The following is a 21,340-nucleotide window of genomic DNA, read 5'->3' as shown; positions in this document are numbered from 1 at the left end:
AATCAGCAACACACAAAAATCTCCCATAATCAAAATTAACATTTAGCAGCATGTCTTTTTTTCTATTAAAATACAGATGCCCAGGCCCAGCCCCAGAGATTTTGATTTAATTGGTCTGGGATAGTACGAGGGGATCAATTTTTTTTTAATGTGGCAAAATACACATAAGTTTCATACATTAACTTTTAAAACACTTGTTGGATGCCTACTGTATGTCAAATACTGTGCTGGGTGATAGTGTGGCACCCAAGGCCAACACAGTCACTGCCTTCCAGTGGGGAAGCCAGCGGTGTCCCTGGGGTGGGAGGGCCAGAGTGACTGATACACAAGCAGCTGTGGGAACAGCTGCAGAGAAGCCCTCCCCACAGAAAAGACATTTAAGACCAGGAAGGAAAAAGAGGAATGAGCTCTCTAGCCACGTGGGAGACAAGACACCCCACTGGGCAGCTGACCATAGACTGTGGACGTGCCCTTTGGGTGCCCAGTCAGCACTGTCAGTGACCTTTGAGGCTGTGGAAGGGCTTGGACCAACCTGTTTTCCTGATTTGCTTCAATGCATCTGAGTAGGGGCAGCATGAACCCTGCCCTTGGCTTCTACCAGGGCAGTGAAATCCCATTATCCCTACGTCTCTCAGACACTGGGTGTTCCCATAGGGCCCCGTAGGGTCAAGGCTTGTTGCTAGGCTTCGAGTGGCTAGATCAGGAGCCCCTATAGGCTGTCTGGAGAGAGACACCCTGAGGCTAAAGCAGATGTGGGGCCCCAGGACCTGGACTAAGCACCTCAGAGCTGCCGGCACCTGGTGGTCCAGTCACAGGCCTGTCAGGGCTGGCAGAGGTCCACCCCTACCCTTATTCAAAGGTGCCTAAAAATTCAGCCCAGCAGGCGTTCCACACCCACGGCCAATAGCAGTGCCGCCTGTGAAGCACCTCCACATCCCCTGTGTGCGGCTCTTTAACCTAGGAAGAGGACTCACCCGTACTTGTGGGTGGGACCCTCAGTCTCGGAGTTGAAGGAAGAACTCCTAGATGGCAAGGTGTAGAGCTCCAGGTAACACTCCAGGCTCCAAAATGGACCAAGAGAAAACCGGTTTAAGAGAAGCTTAGGTCACAGATTTGTACACTCAAATGCTGCAGAGGCCAGGCAGGTAACAAGTGATCTGAGTCTTCCGTTGGGAGTGGTGGCAACGGTGGCCCAATGGAGAGTACTCGGTGCAACTGCCGAAGTTCATGCCCGTCCTTTCCTTCCTTCCTTCCTTCCTTCCTTCCTTCCTTCCTTCCTTCCTTCCTTCCTTCCTTCCTTCCAACCGGAGCACAGCTGCGGGCCAGATTCAGCTTCCTGGCTGTCAGCTGTTGATACTTTAGAGCAGGGGTTCTCAAGGCTGGGTGGTCCCCAGACCAGTGGCAACAGCATCACCGGGGAATCTGCTAGGAATACACATTCTTGGGCCCCACCCAGACTGAATCAGAATGTGGGGGAAGAGGCGCCCAGCAACTACATTTTAAAAGGCCCTTTCAGTAATTCAGATACATGTCAAACTTGAGGCCGTTAGAATCAAAAGTCAAGTCTGGAGGAGCCACCGTCTGGTCCAGAATTATACATTGTTTTTCTCATTCTTTCATCCACATACCATATACCTGGCCTGGGCAAGGCATATACGGTCCTTACCCTAAACCCCAGCTTTAGTTCTTGCCTCTTGTAGGATGTTTCTTTGTTTTGCAGAATACCATGTCCACCCGTATTAGTTCATTTTGCCATAATGCCTTGACGAAATAAGCAGAACAGAGGATACTTCTCCCCTTTTATAAATTGTCCCTGTGCAGTTAAGTCTCTGCCCAACGTCATAGGACGTGATGGTCCTAGGCTGCCCATTTGGAGGGTCAAGGCCCACCAACGTGATGGAAACGTGCTCCTGCCACCTTGGCCCTGCGGCACAGGAGGGTCTCAGCTGGCCTCTGGCTGTCATTGCTCTGCAGCACAGGCCTGACTTCACTCCATCTCAGCCACGGACAGATGTCCTTAGACACACAGTCCCCTAATCACCCTCACACCTGGGAGCATCCCATGAACAGATTTGAAGACTTGACAGAATGTTCATCCAGGCTGTCCGTTTCTTCGAGCGAATTATGTTGAGAATTTCCATCCGTAGCAAATCTCTTAGCCGAAATGAATTTTAACAAAATGAAGGAGGGGTAAGGAGAAAAGAAAAACATCTGGCAAGTGGGCTGAGCGCTGCAGAGCTCCTGTCCACTGCTTCACATGCCTCCCCCTCCCCTACAGATCTCCCCACCCCACCTCCACCTCCACCCCCTGCGCCGCGAGTGGGCAGCAAAGTGTGATGCAGTTGGGTCATAGGAGGGGCCGGTCAGGAGCAGCTCCAACAAGTAACACTCCAAAAACTAGCTCATTTTGCCTTGCCGAACAAACACCGTGGATGTAACTCTTTCTGATAACAGATCCTCCCCGTTGTGGCTCAGAGTATAAAGAGTGACTCTGAGTTGACTATGAAATGCCTGCACTGATTGGTTGGCCGGAGCCCTTCCGTCCAGCATCCCAGGCTCTGCAAAGGGCACACATAAAGGAGCCCGGCCAGTAAGATTTATGGCACTGAGTGACAGGTTCCCTCCCACAGACCATAGAAGAGACACAATCTCCTCGAAGTGACTTTTCGAATTATCTGCAGAAAACATTAGCGGATATTTTCCCATCTGCATGCCTCTGGGTCTTATTGAGTCATAAAAAGTAAATGATTTCCCTGAAAGCTTTGACAAACCTGATAGTTCCAAGCCATTTTCTAGCTGATTGATTTGCCATTATGCATCGGAGGATCTTCCAGCAGAAAGGCTTACTGGCGAAGGGAGTGCTGGGGAGAGAGCTCGCGGGAGGCCGCCACGCCAAGGAAAGTGAACAAGGGACAAGGCTTGGTTTGTGTGAAGGAGCTAAATGGCGTGGCGCATAGGCTGGGAAGGCTTCCCAGAGGTGGTGCCTTGTGAGACAGAGGCAGACCCCTTGGGGAAGGTGGGAGGAGGCCATTAAGAGAAAAAAGTAAAAACAAGCAACTTCCTCTCTGCCTATTCTAGGCCAAGGTCAGAAGAGCAAGGCTAAAAATAGGCGGCTAACCACTAAAGACAGCTGACTAGAGCCCTTAAAGATGGGTCTATGGGACAGCAGAGGAGCCTCGAGCAGTGACCTTGGGGCCAGTGGTCACCTCAGTCCGGAGCTGTTCCCAATTCAGAAGAACACATTGATCTCTGCTCAGCGTGGGCGTCATTTCTGGCAGCTGTTTGGTCCTGGAAGAGGTGTGCTCTGCGCCAGCTTCCTGAGCTGCCCTGGGCCGGACAGGAACAGGGAGCCCGGCCCTTGAAGGGCCTCGGGCGCTGAGGAAGGAAGGAAGAGGTGCTGAGGTGGTCACTGTGTCAAGTCTGAGCTTCCATTATTCTGGGACAATGTTCCGGCCTTTCGCAAGGGTGATGTAAAGGGCCACGCCCTCTGCCGGGATTGTTGGCCCTGGGGGCTTCCTGAGCCCTTCCCAGCCCACCCCCATCCCCTACCCTGGAAGATCTGACAGAAGGACGAATAGGGGAATAAAGCGGCAGGCAGGGAGGTGTCATGGCTAACGCAGAGAATTTATTGAAGGTCGATGCAAGTCCACAGGGGAGGCCCTGTATCACAGACACCACAGGGGCTGAGGACCCAGAAGCCTCCCTGTGCTCTCAGACCAGGGAGAAAAATATAACACAAGCTACCCACCAAGAAAAGGCAAAAACATTAACAAATGCAAGATGCATGCAGCAAACAGAATAAAGACAAACTCTTTGGCATCAGGGAGGAAAGGAATGATTAGAACAGATGGGGTTCGTTAGGACAGCTTCCACAAGGAGGTAACCTGGTGACGGCTGCAAAGGAAGTTGTGGACGTGGCTTAGGAAGGTGGCAGAGGAGCATTCAAAACAGGCACAGAGAGGAAGGGTGTAGCTCAGTGGTAGAGCGCATGCTTAGCATGCACGAGGTCCTGGGTTCAATCCCCAGTACGGCCATTTAAATAAATAAATAAGTAAGTAACCTAATTACTGCCCCCCCCAAAAGAAACAACTTTGGTAAATCTGACCCTGATGTAAAAAAGAAAACAGGCAAACAGACCCCACGAGGAAGAGCACTAGCAAAGGCCCTGAGGTTCACTGCCATGAGACCCTGCAGGGTGCGTGCTCTCTGCGGCTTAAATGATAATGGACTGTCCAGGGTGGGTGGGGAGTCGGGGAGCCCTTAGGTGAGACCATCATTCAGCCCGCCTGTGAAGGGAGAAAGGTACAGAGCTGGGCCTGAGGTCCTTTCTCCGGAGGGATCTAGGAAAATCAAATGCCCCCACCCCACGGCACCTGTGTCCCCAGTTCTCCTACAGACAAGTTTGCCTTCCTGAGACACACCTCTCACCGTGTTGACTCCTCTGCTCTGAGGCCAGCAGCTACACACACACACACACACGTACACACAGCATGACATCCAAACTCCACGGTTCTTCCTAATATGGTCCCACATTACCGTCTGCCCAGCCCATGCCAAGATTTTTTTTTAATTCAAAACAAACACCGTCCCCCTATATACTCCAGCCACACCAGTGGGTAGAGAGTTTTGCCCGACGTACGCTCTGCCTGTATGGTTGCCCGCATTCAGTGCCTCTGTCTGAAAGGCCCTGGACACCCCTCACAGCCACCCACCAAAGTCCCTCCCATCCTTTTAGGACCACCAAAGCCACCTTACCCCACGTCAAACACGACCAGTCTCTCTTCACTTCCCTTCACGCCTCCATCATGGCTCCCAACGAGTCTAGCTCGTATTGGAGCCGTTGTGATGAGGCTTTCTCTCCCGCATCACAGGATGGGGTCCCAGCAAGGTGCTGAGATCTTCCACCCTGTGTTCCCCAAACGCCCAGCTCAAGGCTATGGCATGTTGCTACTAGGTACATGTGTGCACTGGGGCTGGGCCTGGAGCATGGGCCTCTCTCAGGCTCCTCCACTAGGCAGGAAAGAGTTCCAACAGGGCTGCCCAGTCTCTACCCTGGATCGCCTTCTGCTGTCTTCCCTGGTCCCCCAGGGCAGGCCTTGCTTTGGGGCTTGGTCTCTTGTCCTATTTCTTGTCCCCTCTTGGCCTTGTTACCGTCCACCCCATGATTTAGACCACAAATACTTTATAAATGAACTTAAGAGCTTTCTTTCCCACACGTAGGCACAACACGAGCTGATGAACACAGGCTTGTACCTGGTGCTGCTGCTTCGCCTCTACCAACGGAGGTTTGCAGAACTCATGAGACTCAACGACAACCGGGCTGCAAGAGAGAGGGTGAGTCCGGCTCTGCCTGGACCGTAGGGCAGCAGGCACACGAACCTTGCTGTGCATCTGTGTGTGGAGGTCCTCGAGGTCATCTGGTAGGATGTGGTACTGTCCTCACTAGGACTAAGACTTAGTGGCTGCTAAGTGTAGGCACAGTGGCCCTCTGGCTGAAAAATAAGTGATAGTCACATAATTGTTGAATAGTAAACATGAATAGTAATTAAACGATCATTAATGGTCATATCAGCAAGGGAGTCTCCAGGATATTTGCCCCCTAGAATAGAGGCCAGCAAGGCTGCGGGGGCCGAGTGTGAATTATGTATGGATATCCACTGCCCAAGCAAGAAGGGTCCATGAAATACAGGGACCCTCCCCAGCAAAAGAACCGTTTATTTTGCTTTGGACCCCAGGGTACATTATTTCAGCATCTGGGTGTGTGTGCCAAGGAACAAAGGTGCTGATGGTGTCCCGCTTGTCATTAGAGAAGTGGCTGCCCTTCCTTTAATAAGAGACCTAGGGCCCTCTAGGAGGCCACACAGTGTGGAGGGGGAGCCTGGATCTGCTGCTCAACCAAACTGTGGGAGACGGACAGGCCAACCTCTGAAAGGTGCAAAGACACTTGGTCATTGCCAAGTCAGAACCCTGATCCCCAAAGGGCGTCCCTCTGGGTTAAATGCCTCCCGTGGCCTGGTCAGGAAAGAGCGCCGGCAAGACAGGGCCGCCTCTCTTACCTCAAGGCCATGCCAGGGGCTGCTGTCTTTTAGTGTTCTGGGTCCCCAGTACCCCTGGAGGCCTGGAACTCGACCTCTGCTCCCATACAAAGGTCAACCCTGGAAGGCAAGCCAGTCTGGCAGTGGACAAGCCACTGATGGTACCACAAGGCAGTTGTAGTGACAGTCGGCCACCCCACCCTGTGTACCTCTCTTTCTCTTCACTTTCCTCTCTCTGTGTCTCTGTGTCTCTCCACTTCTACCTCAAGTGGACAAGAGGCCTCTGCCGCACCCGTCACTGCCTGATGTTGGAACCTGGTGACTCCAAGTGCTCCTTACACGGCCCCAGTCCTTGTACCACTGGAGGCAGTAGCCATCCACTGGAGCCATCCCTGCTAGAAACGCTGCGTTCATACCATTGGTCATTAAGAATTCTAGATCTGTCCCACCATTTTTCTGGCTTAAATTCTCCCCTTAAGACCCTAAGCTCTCAATTAAGACAACAGGCTGGGTCTTTTCCAAGACATCTCCTCAGGAATCTCACCCTCTTTCTGACCCAGGCCTGTCCTTCCTTTAACTCTTCCGTAGTTTTAATGGTGACATAAATTCCTCAGAGAAATACTTTTTTTTTTCTAAAGTACAGGAAGCAGGAAACGATCCTTTGGTAACATTTCTGTAACCTCATTTTCATGATTCCACATCTTTTTAATGAACTTTTTATTGCACACTGAACTTCAAAGCACCCAGGGTTTCATATAGGTTGCAGATGGCCACAACGTCAGCAAGCAAATGCAAGCGACATCAGCCTCGGGGACGGCAGAGCACACACGAGAAGGCAACTAGCAGTACAGCCCAATGGGTGACAACCTAGGCCTTAAAGCACTGACTCTGAAGAACCTTCTGTCAAACTGTCCTAGAGAAGGAGTAAGTGACCCAAGGAGCAAGCTGGGAACCAGGAGGGGAGGATGCAGAAAGAACAGGGCATCTCTCTGCTCTCGTAACAAGCTCATCTGTAATTTGAGATTCCCTGAAAGAGACCTCACCCGTTTGAACCTCCAAGCGATAACCAGGACAGCCAGCCAATTCAGAGGTACCCGAAAGGAATGGGAAATCACGCGGCTCTGGTCAAATTCACGCTCTTCTGGATTTGAGTCTTAGTATTTTCCTGTAGAAACCACTTGGAATCTAAGGGTAACATCTAGCAAAAGAAAGGCAGTAGGATGGGAAAGAGTCCCTCCCTCCCTCTCCTTTACCTGCCAGAACTGGAAACCCATTCCTGCCGGGCTTCTGGCTGCATCTCACTAAGACACCCAGTGATGAGTGCCTGTCAGTGGTGGTGGTCATTCATTCACTCACCCATTCATGCCCTGGCCTGTTTCAGGTCCTGAGACAGGGAACTGGGAAAGTGGCTACCAGACATGATGCCATGATGCCCCTTTCTTTGAGGAGCTTATGATGGAGTTAGAAGATGAGACTCACATACTCATAAAACCAGGAAATAATCAGAAAGTAGCCCTTGGTCAAGAGAACCAGTGGAACTAGTGAATTTCCAGAGGCTGTGAAATTGACAACACAAGATATTCCCTGACTGGGGCTTCCCGGGGCTTCCAGGGAGCTCAAAAACAAATAATCTGTGAGGTTGTGAGCTTCCTGAAGGCAAAGCCAGGCCTTTCACACCTGTCTCTCATGATGCTAGGCACACAGCGATTCATATTTGACTGCTGGCTATGTCCCAGGCACGCTGGATGCCAGGAACACTTACTGATTACAAACTTGCTAAATTACTGCCAAATATGCCAGATAAGGACCTGGTCTGCTAAGGGTTTCACACAGGCAGTCGGAGGGAAGGGTGTGTTCATTGGCAACTTGGACACAGAACCCTTACCTCGTTTGTATACCACAGTCCTCCAGTGCCTAGAAAATGCCCAGCACACAGTAGGTGCTCAGTAACCTTTCGATGCTCAGTCAGCTAATGAACCAATACCTGCTTCTTTCAGGAGGCAAGTCTTGAGTTACGTTTTGAAGAAAATGATAGCACAAACTGGTGGAGAGAAAAGGGTGTTCTAGGTAAAGGAGCACTCCCAGGTTCAAGATATATTTATGTTTTCAAAGATTTTCTGTGTGCCTACTATGTGCCAGGTTCTAAATTAGATTCTGGGAATACAAAGATGATCAAGACCCTCCTCACTTAAAAGGGACTCAGAGTCTACAGAGATAGACACATAACCAAGAGTATCACAAATGTTCCTTGTCTTATGACAGGAGATGCTGCCAGATGTGGAGGGACCCAGAGCAGAGTTAGAGGACCTGAGGGGCCACCCTCCTCCCCTCCTCCTTCCACTCCTTCTCCAGGACAGACTCTCCAGGCAGGGTCTTCGGGGACACAGGCCAGCATTTCAGAGGCCTTGCTTTTACTCCAGTTAGGGTGGACTCTTTGCCATCAGTTTTGCCAGCACTCGGGGAGCCTGGTGGCAAAGCTGCTTCCATTACTGCTCTCGTCAGCTGATCAGCTGAGGTGATGCTTGAACTGAATCTTGGAGAGCTTAGCAGAGGGACAAGGGTTGGTGGGGAGAGAAAGGGCATTCCATGCAGAAGGAAACCCAAAAGCTCAGAAACGAAAAGACTTGCATGTCTGGCAAAGTCAAGGAGTTGAGTGTGGCTGGAGCCAGCAGGAAGTGAGCAGGACGCGAAGGGTTTGTGTGCAGCTCTGGGAGGCCAAGGAAGGGCTTCTAGCCTGGGACCGGCAGGCCGGGAGACCTGCATTTCCCACAGGTCCGGAGGGAGAACTGGAGCAGCCACGCGGAGGGTGGGCTGGAGGGGGAGGAAACTACTGGGCAGCTGTTGCACTGGGACAGGGTAAGGGGGGCCAGGTGGGGAGCCCTGGAGATGGGGGACAGATTTAAGTGAGCACAGAGTGAGGTGCAGGTCGAAGGGAGCATGGACTATTATTCTCTGCAAAGGCCCAGCAGGAAACTGGCCTTTTCTCATTTCTGGTGCTCATGTTGGGAGCATGTCCAGAGGAACACAGGGCCCCCAGCCTCCCTTGACCCCACCTGGCTTACCCTTTAATCTGATGGGGACATGGGCTGTCCTGCGTGGTGAAGCTAAATGGACTTGCCTTCCCTCCCCTCTCTCCCTTTCAGCGCCCATGTGGGGCTCTCTAGAATTCAGGGCCTACACCCCCAGGGTCCCCTGTCCTGGGCTTCCTGCCAGCCTGGGTTTTGTGTGTGCCACACTCTCATTCTCCACAGGGAAATGTCCCTGTACCCTGAATTCCTCCCCCTGCAGCTCCCTATACCCTTTAAGTGTCCAACTTGCTAAACTAGATAAAATAGAAAGACTGTCAGTGTGCTAAAAGGCAGAGCGCAGAAGGGCCCCCAGGCCTTCCATGATGCTCTCCGGGGTGAGCATCCACCTCTGCCTCCTGCCCCAGGTGTGCTGTATTCACATGTCGACCGGAGGGAAATGGGGGCAGGCAGGGGACCACAGAGGCCGCCCTGGGAGGCAGGCAAAAGCTTGAAGTAGCTCTGAAATCCCACAGGCCCATTCACATGTGAGGCTAGATGGACTTTCTCTAGGTTCCCCCCCACCGCTTGATACAATTTCTACAAAACTGAAAACCCTGGTCTCAAAGGACCAAATCTACCCAAAATTTGGAAGGCCCATGCTTGGCCCACAGTTGGGAAATCCTTCCTACTCACCAAGATGGCGCTTCCTGGTGGAGCGTGAGAGATGGTTTAAGCAGACGTGGTCACCTGGCACAGAATCCAGAGGCAGGATGAGGTGGTCTGGCAGCCAGGCTGCGGCTGGTAGTCCTGATGAATAATTTACCAGATAACCAGGGGTGCTACTCTAGAAGAAATTCCATCCTTCTCCTGCCTTCATCCTGGCCTTCGGGTGAGAAGGACCCAGGGGCCACAGCTGCCTCCACCCTGGCCAGACAGTTGCCCCAGTAACAGTGTCCGGCTCCCCTTGTCTTGTCCTGCAGCCTGTCACAAAGTCCCTCTTCTCCCAGGGGAAGAGCAGCAGCCCTTCTGCACCGGAGCCCACATCCTCACAGCCTGGCACAATGGGCTCCCACGGAGTACACAGTGTTTCTTATTGTGGCATAAAATGCCATAAAGTCAGGACAAAGAGGGAGCCCAGAGCCTTGATGGGCCCGCTGCTTCCTGCCGGGCAGAGAATACAAGCGATTGTTTCAAAGCCAGTGGTGAGGCAAGTGGCCAATTAGCGCGGCCTTCACCCCCACAGCCTGTAAATGTGATTCCGACCATCAGGACGGGATTCTGCTACTCAGATCAATTGCTGAAAGGAAGCAAGTCTGTTCACGGTGCCGAATTTAGAAGCTCAGAACCAGCTAAAGTGACCCGGGTGGTTGCTGCCGCCTTCTTTAGAAGGAGGCTAAGCCCCACAGGTGCTGACTATCAGCCTTGCCCTCAGCACCTCCACCTGTTTTCTCTGCCCCTTTAAGGTGATGTAAGGGATTCCTAGAACATTCCTGAGACTGGGAGATTATACGTCTATTCACAAGTGCTCTGAACAAACTATTCATTTTTCATTATCTTCTTTCTCATAGTTGTCAAGAAATTACCCACAACCCAGACCGGAAGAAAATGAAAGTAGGTTTGGGGGTCAGTCCTGCCATGTTGAGGGTGTTTGCTAATTTGCTTTTTTTCTGTGGCTGGGTTGACCCTAACGGCTGTGGAAGGAAGTAATGACCACCACCCAGAGGCAAAAATAACCCCACAGAGCTTGGGAAACTCTAGCCACTGCAGTCAGGAAGGCGAGCCCAAGTATGCTGGATGCAGAGGAGATAAGAATTTTAGTTCATCCTGAAAGCAAGGGTCAAGGCCAAGAAAGGGAAGACAGTCTCCTCGGGCGTGGGGTGACGCTGCAGGTTTTTTCCTTTCCCTTTGCTGGGATTCTCCAGCATCCAGTACTTGGGGAGCCTCTCTGGTTTTCTTCTAAAAACCATGGAAAGGAGTTATTTAGCCATTACTGAAGGGACCACAGTCACTCACAAGCTAGTATTGGATTTATTGGATTTTCTCACCATTTGGCCCAAACAAGTGGGTCTGCTGGATTCAGAAGTTGAACAAGGGAAACAGGTGTCCTGAGAAAGGTCAAAGGAGGCAGAACAGCTGTCTTCAAACAGGCTCATTATCCCATAGAAAACCCAAATGAAGAAAACGTGCTCAATTAAAGCAGGAGGGCTTGCAGTCAGACTCGGGAAGAACTCCATCATCTGGGAGAAGAAACATTACAGTGAACTGAGGGGGTTAGTCCGTGACAGTTCCACCCCCAAAAGCTGTACTGGGGAGAAATTTCACAACTGCATGCCCTAAAAGGTTTAGAACAGCGATTTCCACACTGGCTTTGCCATCAGCATCACCTGGGGAACTTACCAAAAATACAGATTCCTGGGTTTTTCCCAGAGGCTCAGATTCAGGTGATGGGATCAGCCCCTGGTGATGCTGATGCAGCCAGTCACCGTGACGCTTTTGGGGACCCCGGACAAACCACCTGGAGAAGTTGAACCAGCTCAAAGCTCCACAGGGTGGGGCCCAGATGACGACCCTAGAGAACCCAATCAATTATTCAAGGCACGCAGTCCTGAGAACCCGAGCTGACCATTTTTAGAGAGGCAGGGAGGGCCCTTCCCTTGGTTCACAAAAGGAACCCGCAGAGCCTGGGTCCTGGGCGCGACCGCGGGGGTCCAGCGGAGCCTGGTGAGGACCCAGCGCCCCCTCGCGCCCTCCCTATGCCCTGGGGCCACTCGCCGCCGGGGCGACCCCGAGCCGCCGCTCCCGCTCCGGCCGCCAGGAAGGGAGAGCGGGCAGGGAGCGGTAAGGTCTGGCAAAGACCTTTGTGTGCGGGCGCACACACCCCCCTCCACGCCTGGCCTCGCGGGTCCCCACTGCGGCATTTGGCGAGGGCCTCTGCTCCGCAAAGGGCCCTCGCGCGTCGCCCGGGAGGCCTCGGCGACCGCAGGCTCCGGCCAGGGTGTCGGCGCCGCACCCGGCTGCACCCCTTCCCAGCCCCCCTCCCCTAGGCGCCCGGCTTTTCCCGGTTCAGGGAAACCTGCGGCGGCCGGGCGCGCCCGAGTGGGTCTGGCTGGGCAGGGGCGACCCCTAGTGCCCAGCGAGAGCCGCTGCCGCCCTGCTGCTCCAGGAGGCACTGAACGGAATGGAGCGCCCCCCTCTCCCACCCTGGCAAGGGGAAGAGGGACCCCTGCCTCCCAGCCTGGGCCCCAGAGAAAGACGATGCCCCTGCAGGGCAGGAAACAGCATCCCTGGGGTTAAAAGGAGGCTCCACTGAGGGGACCCCGCCCTCCTGTGTTGCTCGGAGGCAGATGGTCCCCTGATGTCATTTACCGCCCCTCTTCAGGAAGCTGGGATTAGCTCTAGGATCCACCCCCTCCCCTATACCAGTCCCAATGTGGGGGCAGTGAATTCTTCCCTGGAAACAGGTCTAGGCGTGGAGGCGGGCGCACACGAAGGTCTTTGCCAGACCTCACCGCTCCCTGACCGCTCTCCCATCCCGGCTGCCGGCTCCCGAGCGGCGGCTCGGGTTGGCCTAGGGAGGGCGCGCGGGTCCGCTTGGCCCTGCCCCAGCCCTGCACACACCCCAGACGCTGGCATGGGAAGCCCAGCACGGAGGGACTGTCCTGGCACGCTGGTCAGACGCAGCCCTTGCCTGGCTTTCCGCCAGAGCAATGATCAAGACAGGAGCCAGGGCAGCCTGAGGCAGATCCACATGCCTCCTGCCCTCCCCCGGGGCCATACTCTTCTTTGGTCCTTGGCAGCCTGGCATGACTCACCCAGTTGGCAGCGCTTTGTTAAGATGGGTTGCCAGAGCTGAGTCACAGCTGTGACCTGCTGCCCTAGCTCAATGCAGGTAAACTGTGAGGGAAAAAGGCAGAACATCAGGGCACACCAGGTGGCACAAAGAGATGCCAGCCTCTTTGTGGCTCTGTGGTGACCATGCCAACCTTCTCACTGGGCACCACGTCCCCTCCTAGGAACCAAGGCCACACACAAATGCCACAGGTGGCCCAGAGGTAAGGGCTACTGGGGAGAGTCCTTGGGTAGGTGCACCCGGGTCTAAAAACATGTCACACAGCTCTGGGAACCAGCCCCCCGACAGCTGCTTCCCAGCTGGCACAAATGACTGTCACCACAGCCAAGTCCAAGGCCAGGGAGGGGAACACTGCCTCCTGCAGCCATCAATACAGGTGTGGACAGGAACAGGCCTGAGGGCCTTCAAGCTAAAGGCTGGGCCAGAGCACCTCCCCCTGCATATGGACAAGTCAAGGTGACTAGAACAGGAGAGGGTGACAGAATGGGGGCAGGTTATGGGGCTGGGGCTTCCTTGTGGTGGAGGGAGAAGTCAAGAGGGTCCAGATGCAGGGGTGGGGAGAGGTATCACTTGCTCCTGCTCCCCTGCCATTCCTCACCGGGCAAAAACCACTTCCAAGTAATCAGTAAGCGCTCACTCAAGCCAGTGGGAAAAGAAATATATTGAGAAAAAGAGTTTACCCCAACAATAAAGGAAAGCACCCCCCTGCACCCCCCACCTCCTCCACTGTCCCCACTGCCATCTCACTGCCTCTTCACCCTCCCTCCCTCCCTCCCATCCTGTGACCCTTTGTTCCCAGCCACTGTCATCTCTGAACAGGGGTCTCTGTTCCCCACACTGTTCAAACACTGTAGTGTGTGTGTGTGTGTGTGTGGCCAGCCACTGGGGCTGGGGGCTGAGGGGAGGAGGGCAGGTGGGGGCCAGTGATGCTATGCCTTCACGACAGATCCCACCGGCAGCCTCAGCTTCGTGGCCTGAGAGATCTTCTTGCTTTCCAGGTTCCGAGTTGGGAGATGGAAATGAAAGCAGCATTTGTGAAAGCAACAGGCGGGTAGTCTAGCAAGGAAGCTGCCCCGGGAGTGAAGCGGAAGCCTGTCCCTTCAGCTGCCCTTTCTCTGTCCCCATGTCCCCCCTTCCCTCCCCCTCTTTACCAAAACCGAAACCAATGTGTTCCCACTTACCTTTTTCACCTTATGCCACTCTCTTCTTGGGGTCTGGCTTGAGCATCTCCAGACAGCAACTGACCAGCCCAGTCCCAGACAGCCCAGGCCAAGCGACCTGGGCTCACTGGGACCCCACAGGCTGCCCTGCTGCTGCCTGGAAGCCCGGAAGCCCAAGAGGACCCAGCAGCCCCTACAGTCTCCACGGCCTGGGGTCCCTCTGCCCAGGGTGCCCTTGCGGCCTCACTCCAGCCCAAGTAGAGTCAGTAAACTGACTTTATTCACCCAGCTTGGTTTTGTGCTCATTCCAGTTTCCTCAGACTCAGAGGAGAGGGAAGCCCCATCACAGCCCCACCCCACCTGCCCTTCTCCTGCCCCCTGGGGAGGACGCATCCTGGACCCCCACGGGCTGGGACAGGCTGGCTGCCCAGCCACCCCAACCACCTCTGTGGGCGCCCACTTAGAAGGGTTTGGTGCATGGACTCCACACTTCACTCCTAATTATGTCTTAGGGCCTAATGACCAGATCTGTGCCAGGGTGAAAAAAGAGCAGAGAAAGTAAGAAAACTCTGTGTGTGTGTGTGTGTGTGTGTCTGTGTGTCTGTGTGTCTGTGTGTGGGAGAGAGAGAGGGAAACAAAGATAAGTGAAAAAATAAAATAATAATAATGAGCTACTAATACATGCAAAGACATTAAAGGAAGTGAAAGAAGACAGACACAAAAGACTACATGCTGTACGGTTCTATTTGTATGCAATTTCTAGGAAAGGCCAAACTGTAGGGACGGAGCAGTGGTCACTTGGGGTTGGAGAGAGGAATGGAGACTGACTACTCAAGGGGACTTTGGGGGATGATGAAGGGCTTCTAAAAGCTGGTTCCCGGTAACGTTTATGCAACTGGACAAACTCACTAGAGCTCATTGTGCATTTAGAATGGGTGAACTCTATGGTATGATCATAAAATATGCCTCAATAGATTTTCTACAAAATGGAAGAAGGGACAGAAAAAAGAAGAGAGAGAGGTGAAAGGAAGAGGAAGAGGTGCTTCTCCCTCCCACCCTCAAGTCTCGCCCTCCTCAGACCAGGAGCGGCCACTGCAGGTGTTGCTGCCAAGGGGGTCCCCGAGATAAATGGTGGTGCCAACAGGATTTTCAGAGGGCTAGAGTTGAATTACGTCAAAATCTTGTCCTACTGCCCTGATCCATTCCACACTTAGACAAAGTCACTCAACCACTGCAAACAAGTAGATTCAACCTGGCAGCCTAGATCCAAGATACAAACAAAGGGACACCTTTGAATGTTAACAGAGCCCAGAAGAGCCACTCAAGTTGAAAATATCTCCGTGATGTACATAAAATTCCTAAAACCTCAGGTTCCTCCATTCACATACAGAGCCCCAAGCCTTGATCATTCTGTGAGAAAACAGGCCTTTCTTTTTAACTGAACTTTAAGGTTGGCTGAAGATGAAAGATTTGTCCAGGAGCCAATACTGAAAAAGGTCTAAGAAGGGACAATGCATATTTAAAAATAAGTTTCATAGAGAGCTTGATGGAACTTGAGGCGGCCGGGTAAACACTCTGACAGGCCAAACCCACTGTAAGATGTGACAGTGTTTGAGGCAGCTACCCTGAGATCGCTACAGGTTCACATCAGCCAATGTTGGGTTTTTGGAAACCATTTGAAGGATTTACAGGTGCAGCCAGGAGTGCCTCTTGTGAGGTCTGGGGCGGGGGTGACGCAGCAGAACAGACATCTACCTGTACCATCGATTCAGCACCTCTGCAGCCCCGGGGTCTGCCTGAGGTGCCAAAAGGACTGAGTCTCATTTTTAAAAGACAATGATGAACCACAAGGTGCTACTGTATAGCATAGGGAACTATATTCAAAACCTTGTAATGGCGTATCATGAAAAAGAATATATATATATATATATATATATATATATATATATATATATAACTGAATCACTTTGCTGTAGACCAAAAATTAACACAACATTGTAATCGACTATACTTCAATTTTTAAAAAAAGACAATGGAAAGGGCTACCTCCTTCCTCTATGACTAGGTGAGTGCAGCTGGAATCTATTAGAGGTGGAGGCACACTGGACGGGACAGTGTCTTTCTAAGCCTTTGGCTTTTTAGGCAGCTTTTACCAACCATCAATGCTGTGCCAACCGGTGAGGACACAGGAGAAATGCATGATGCCCACCTTCTTGGAGTTCTGCCTTCCTGGGGCAATGGGACAGATATAGAAAAAAGTCAAGCAGGTAACAGGAGCCCACGTGTGCCACTTAGCACTTCCCATGATCTGGGCCTGGGGATAAGCATTTTACATGTATCTCTAATCCTCACAATAAGCCTATGAGGCAGATATTGTTAACCCCACATCGCATGGGAGGAACCTGTATTAGGGCTCTCCAGAGAAACAGTGCTACTAGGATCTATAGAGACATACAGAAAGAGATTCACCGTGAGGGACTGGCTCCCACGATCACGGAGGCTGGGAAGTCCCACGATCTGCCATCTGCAGGGTGGAGACCCAGGGAAGCGGGAGACATGATTGCAGTTCAAACCTGGGCTTAAGAACCAGAGAGGACAGTTGTATGTGTCCTGGTCGAAGTCTGAAGGTCCAAGGGCTAGAAGTGCTAATGCTCAAAGGCTGGAGAAGATGGATGTCCCAGCTCAGCAGAGAGAAAATTTGCCCTTTCTCTATCTTTTTGTTGTATTCAGGCCCTGGACGGGTTGGATGACACCCACCCACACTGAGAAGGGCAATCGTCTTCACTCAGTTTATTGATACTAATGCCAGTCTCTTCCAGAAACGCCCTCCCAGACACATCCAGAGATAATGATTTACCAGCTCTCTGGGCATCCCTTAGCCCAGTCAGGTTGACACAAAAATGTAACCATCACAAAACCTAGCCTCAGGAAAGTTAAGTGATGCCCTCAAGTTTACAGGGTAAAGTTGGTCAGTTAGCCACGCCCCTGGCCAGCCTGAGAGAGAGGGTTACATCCCCAACCAGCTGTGGAAGTCAGGGGCATAGGGGGTCACCAGGGCCACGTGGTGCAGAAAAGGGCCCTGAAGGATGGTGGAGGCCAGGCATGCAGAGGGTGGTGGAGGGGCGGTGAATATCCGAAGGTAGTCAGTTTGGGGCATCGACGGCCAGTGATGAATCCATTTCAGGGAAATGCCTGCTTGCTGCTTTGCTCGTCCCTTTCTTTGGTGTTGGCTCCCTGCCTGCTTTTGTGGACAAGGATTGAAATCTGCAGCTCCAGCAGGGCCAAGTCTGGTGGGAGTCAAGGCTGAAGTCAGCCTCCCCTGGGCCTCTTGGCAGCCTTGGCTCCTGAGATACAGGCCTGAACATTTGGGCCCTTTCATCTCATGCCGGTCCCGCTCGAGACCCCTCCATTTTCCCTCCATCTCCTTTCCTCCCTCTTCCTGCCTGCCTTTCTTGGGGTCCTCCCTCAAGACACAATTCTTTCCCTTGTCCCTGTAGCAGACTCAAGCCCTAGTGCTCGAGGCAGCCTGGCAGGGCTTGGCCAGCTCCATTCCAGGAGGGCCATGTGGTGTGGCTGGCCGGCTCCCCACCCCTGCAGCTTCACAGCACTGCCCACGGGGCCAGGCCAGCTCTGCCAGGACACCTGGGAGGAAGCCATCTCTGGCTTGACAAGAAGAGGTTGTGAGAAGGCCCGACACCATTCTCTGGAGAGCAGACCTGTTCTCCCATTCATTCACCGATTCAGCAAGCTGTCACGATGTCCAGGTGAGCCAGTTTAGCCCTGCAAGTGCAAGTTGGGCTCAGTGCCAGGGTTCAGTGCCCTCTGCCCAGGCCCTGGGTCTGGGTCTCAGCGCATCAAAGATGGAAAATAGAGGAGGGACTTAATGCTGATGGAATTGAAACGAGCAGAAAGAAAGGAGGTTCTGCCGCATTTTCTAACGAGCAGAAAGAAAGGAGGTTCTGCCACATTTTCTACCAGAGCCAGCACTGGCCTGGGGCCAGAGGCAAATGGCCCTGAGCCAGGAGACTTCCTCCAGCCTGACAGAGCTGCTGGGGCATCCTCCTCCCTCTTTAGGGCAGACAGGAGCCCCCAAGCAGAACAAGGTCTATGGGGAGCCCCCAGGTGCCTGTGAAGCTGTCTGAAATGCTTTGGGGTGGGGTTCAGGGCAAGGACTAGAACCACCAAGGACAGGAGTGCAGAGTGCAGACAGGTATTTCTGGAGTGATTTAAACCTCTAGACCCGCAGCAGCCACCAGGCATACAGGTCTTCGCGCCCTCAGCTGCTCCTCCCACCCCTCACCCCCCACCCCCAACCTGGGAGCCCACGCCCCTGCCTTCACCTCTCAGCTTTTCTTCCCTCTCGGGGCAGCGGTCAGCAGCCAGCTTCCCAGGGGGCTCCTGCCCAGGGTGGCTCCCAGCAGCCTGGTCCAGCGATCTTTGAGCTGTGGCTCGTGGCAGGGCACTTAACTCACAAAGGGAACTGCTCCCCAATTTGGAGAGCTAATCACTCCAGGGTGAAGTAGATTAATCATGAAGGACCCACACACACACACAGGATTGAGGCTCCCTCCCTGAAGTGACCGGGCCCCTCCGTGTTTCCCGGTGCTGCTGCAGAGGAGAGAGCCGGAGGAGGGCCTTGGGCTTGGCCTCAGTCTTGAACTCAGAAAAGGAGCTCATAAGCCCTCCTCAGAGCTCCCCAACTCAGTAAAGGCACCCCATTTACCCTGCTACCAGGCCACAAGCTTTGGGCTTCTCAATGTCTATCTTTCTATAACTTTTAAGTTAAGGCTTTGAACGATGTGATGGTGTTACCTATTCAGAAAATTAGAAACTTGCTTTTGAAAGTCACAAATGAGGCAAACACACACACACATGAACACAGAATCTGACCATTGCTGCAGTCCTGATCCAAACCACCTTCTGGAAAGGTCAGACTAGCCATTCCCACTGATTGCCTGCTGTACGGAACATCCACACTCTCCACCGCTGCCCTCGAGGCCTCGGGCAGGCCCCTCCCCACACTCCAACTGGCCTGGCCTCCCTGCTGGTCCTCTGAAGCACCAGGGACCCCTCAGCAGGGCCTGCCCCTTGCTATTCCCCCTGCCCAGGACCTGGCCTAGATGTTTGCACCCCTCCCCTACCTCTTTTTTCATGTTCCAGTCTCACCAGTGAGACCCTCCCCAACCACCCAGTCCAAACTAGTCCCCTCCCATCGGCACCTAGCACCCCCTGGCATAGCTGACCATCCTTGACTGGCAGGGCCTTCTCTTTGTTGGCAGCTCTCTTTCTCTCCAGCTCAAACATCCTGAATGAATGAGTAGATGAGTGAAGGTGGCTGGGAGGGAGGTCCTGTGGTCCACTCCCCTGCCTCTGGGTGGTTTCAGAGCCAGAGCTCCCCGGGGACAAATGTGCACTCCTTTCTTGCTCAAATGCAGGTCTGACCAGCTGCCTTGGAAGGATGGTGGTGTGGGGACCCCAGCAGGGCTGGCCTGGGCACCTGGAATGCTCCCCTGGAAGCTGCAGCCCAGAAATAGCAGTCTTAGCTGGCGTTCAGGGGGCAATTCCTACAAGAGCGTGAAGGCGTGGGTCTGAATGCTTTGCACAGGTGATCTCATTTAATTCTCAACCATCCTTAAAGGAACCCTAAGAGGTGGGTCCAGCTCTCCCACTGTACACACTGGAAGGTGAGCTAAGTTGCCTGCGTTCACACCTGTCCAATGGCTCCTGAGCTCTCTCACCCACATGCAAACCCCCAAGAACAGAGAAGGGCGAGGTCCTGGAAGAAGAGACGGGAGTAAGAATGTCTCCACGGGGCCCTGAGATAAAAGGCAAAATAGATGTGAACTCCCAAATATGAGGGACACGGCTCACAACAGGACAAAGCAGGAACCCTTCTCTCTCAAGCCTCTTAAAGGTGTTTTATTTGTTTGCTTTTCTTTTCTTTTTTTTAAACAATAATGGCACATTAAAAAAATTAGGAACTACAAAAAAGGACCATGTCTTTGAGTCTGTGTTCACATTATCCTGTGCCACAGCACCAGGACTGGTGATTCTGGCTGGGATTCTGGCCTCCTGGAAAGGAGCTGGGTGGGTCAGTGGGGCCACTCCAGGGGCTTGGGCGCTGCTCCTTTGGGCCCCACTAGAGGGCGGGCACGTGGTGCTGTCCCCGGGCTTCCGCCCCTGAGGCCCCAGGATGCTGGCAATTCCCCTCTCTCTCTCCAAACTAGATCCAGAAGCTGGAAATGTTAGGGAACTTATTTTGGTCCCCACAGGGGACTCTTTGGGGACAGAGCCCTCCCCTGACCGGCAGGAGATGACACCCCAGCCCAGCCGGGTCACCCCCGGGAGGTCAAGGTGTCTCTCCCCAGTCCTGTCTCCACCCCAACTGACACCACAGTGGTGCCCAGGTTCTCAGGCGCAGCCCAGGCCCCTCCTGCCACACCCCACAGCTACCTCAGCAGGCACAGGAGTGACAATGCTTAGCCCCCTCAGCTGACCCCCACCAAGAGCAAGAGGGTGCCCCAAACCCCAGGGCCCTGGCTCAGAAGGAAGGACTGGGTGAGAAGGGGGAAAGGTAAAGGGAGTGAGGTGAGGGGCTCAGAGCTGAGGCTGCCGGGGAAGGAGAGAAGCGACAGGACGGCTGAGGGCTCAGGGGAGGCTCCTCCGACTGCAGTGAGAAGGGGGTCCTGGGGCACAGGGTACAGGCTGGGGAGGGGGGCTAGGGAGGAAGAGGCAGAAAGAGGCTCCTATCCTACCTCTGGTTACCATGGGGGGGCACAGGCCCAGGTGACAACCTCTGGGCCCCCCAAAAGGGAAACACCACACTACACTCAGCCAGGTCTCAGCCCAGCCCTCATGGGAGGGAGGGACCCCACCAGCCCAGGCCCTGCCAGCCCCAGCCCCAACAGCGGCTCCCAAGGATACCCCTCCATAGGCCAACTGGACTGTAGCTGGTGGGGGGCCGGCTGACCCAGGGCCCAGCCTCCCCAGCTCCTCCGGCCCCGGCCCTGCCCACGCCCTTGGCTCTACTCCTGCTGCTCGTTCATTTCCATGTCGGACACCAGGATGTTCTTCTCAGTGGCCTCGCCAGGGCCGGAGGAGCTGCGGCTGTAGCGGGCGCCCTCGAAGGCCCCACGCTCCACGCTCTGTCGCCGCCGGTAGAGGATGAGGGCCGCGGTCAGCAGGGCCAGGAGCAGCAGCACCGCCATCAGCACCACCACCAGGGCCGCCGGGTTCTCCGGTAGGGCTGCTGCAGCAAGAAGGATGCTCGGTCAGAAGCCCCACTAC

General features: G+C 53.8%; 2 protein-coding genes and 1 long non-coding RNA gene across 13 annotated transcripts in view; 1 reads left to right on the top strand and 2 right to left on the bottom strand.

Moving 5' to 3' along the window:
• Positions 1-13,361, bottom strand: part of LOC107033094 (uncharacterized) — a 48,610-nt gene extending 35,249 nt beyond the window's left edge. For 2 of the 3 annotated variants that reach the window (XR_012059777.1, XR_012059776.1), the window contains exons 1-4: positions 11,441-13,361; positions 11,089-11,280; positions 9,737-9,850; positions 5,254-5,492 (exon numbers count right to left, since the gene is read on the bottom strand). This is a non-coding gene — a long non-coding RNA (uncharacterized lncRNA). Of the gene's footprint in view, positions 1-974; positions 2,155-3,206; positions 3,376-5,253; positions 5,493-9,736; positions 9,851-11,088; positions 11,281-11,440 lie in introns of all 3 variants that reach the window. The other variant, XR_012059778.1, reaches the window with a different exon arrangement.
• MARCHF10 (membrane associated ring-CH-type finger 10) overlaps positions 1-14,341 on the top strand; it is a 77,792-nt gene extending 63,451 nt beyond the window's left edge. For 6 of the 8 annotated variants that reach the window (XM_072939370.1, XM_072939369.1, XM_072939373.1 and 3 more), the window contains 3 exons: positions 5,221-5,334; positions 10,612-10,654; positions 13,892-14,341. In XM_072939370.1, the coding sequence (XP_072795471.1) occupies positions 5,221-5,334; positions 10,612-10,654; positions 13,892-13,953 (219 nt within the window). In that variant the 3' untranslated portion in view covers positions 13,954-14,341. Of the gene's footprint in view, positions 1-5,220; positions 5,335-6,794; positions 6,960-10,611; positions 10,655-13,891 lie in introns of those variants that run through there. The other 2 variants (XR_012059774.1, XR_012059775.1) reach the window with 2 other exon arrangements.
• Positions 14,342-19,945: 5,604 nt separating this feature from the next.
• MRC2 (mannose receptor C-type 2) overlaps positions 19,946-21,340 on the bottom strand; it is a 49,860-nt gene continuing 48,465 nt past the window's right edge. The window contains exon 30 of one of the 2 annotated variants that reach the window (XM_072939367.1): positions 19,946-21,302. In XM_072939367.1, the coding sequence (XP_072795468.1) occupies positions 21,079-21,302 (224 nt within the window). In that variant the 3' untranslated portion in view covers positions 19,946-21,078. The remainder of the gene's footprint in view (positions 21,303-21,340) is intronic. The other variant, XM_072939368.1, reaches the window with a different exon arrangement.

Source organism: Vicugna pacos, chromosome 16 (assembly GCF_048564905.1).
Source record: "Vicugna pacos chromosome 16, VicPac4, whole genome shotgun sequence".
Classification (NCBI taxonomy): Eukaryota; Metazoa; Chordata; class Mammalia; order Artiodactyla; family Camelidae; genus Vicugna; species Vicugna pacos.
This window is presented reverse-complemented; position numbering and strand designations above follow the sequence as displayed.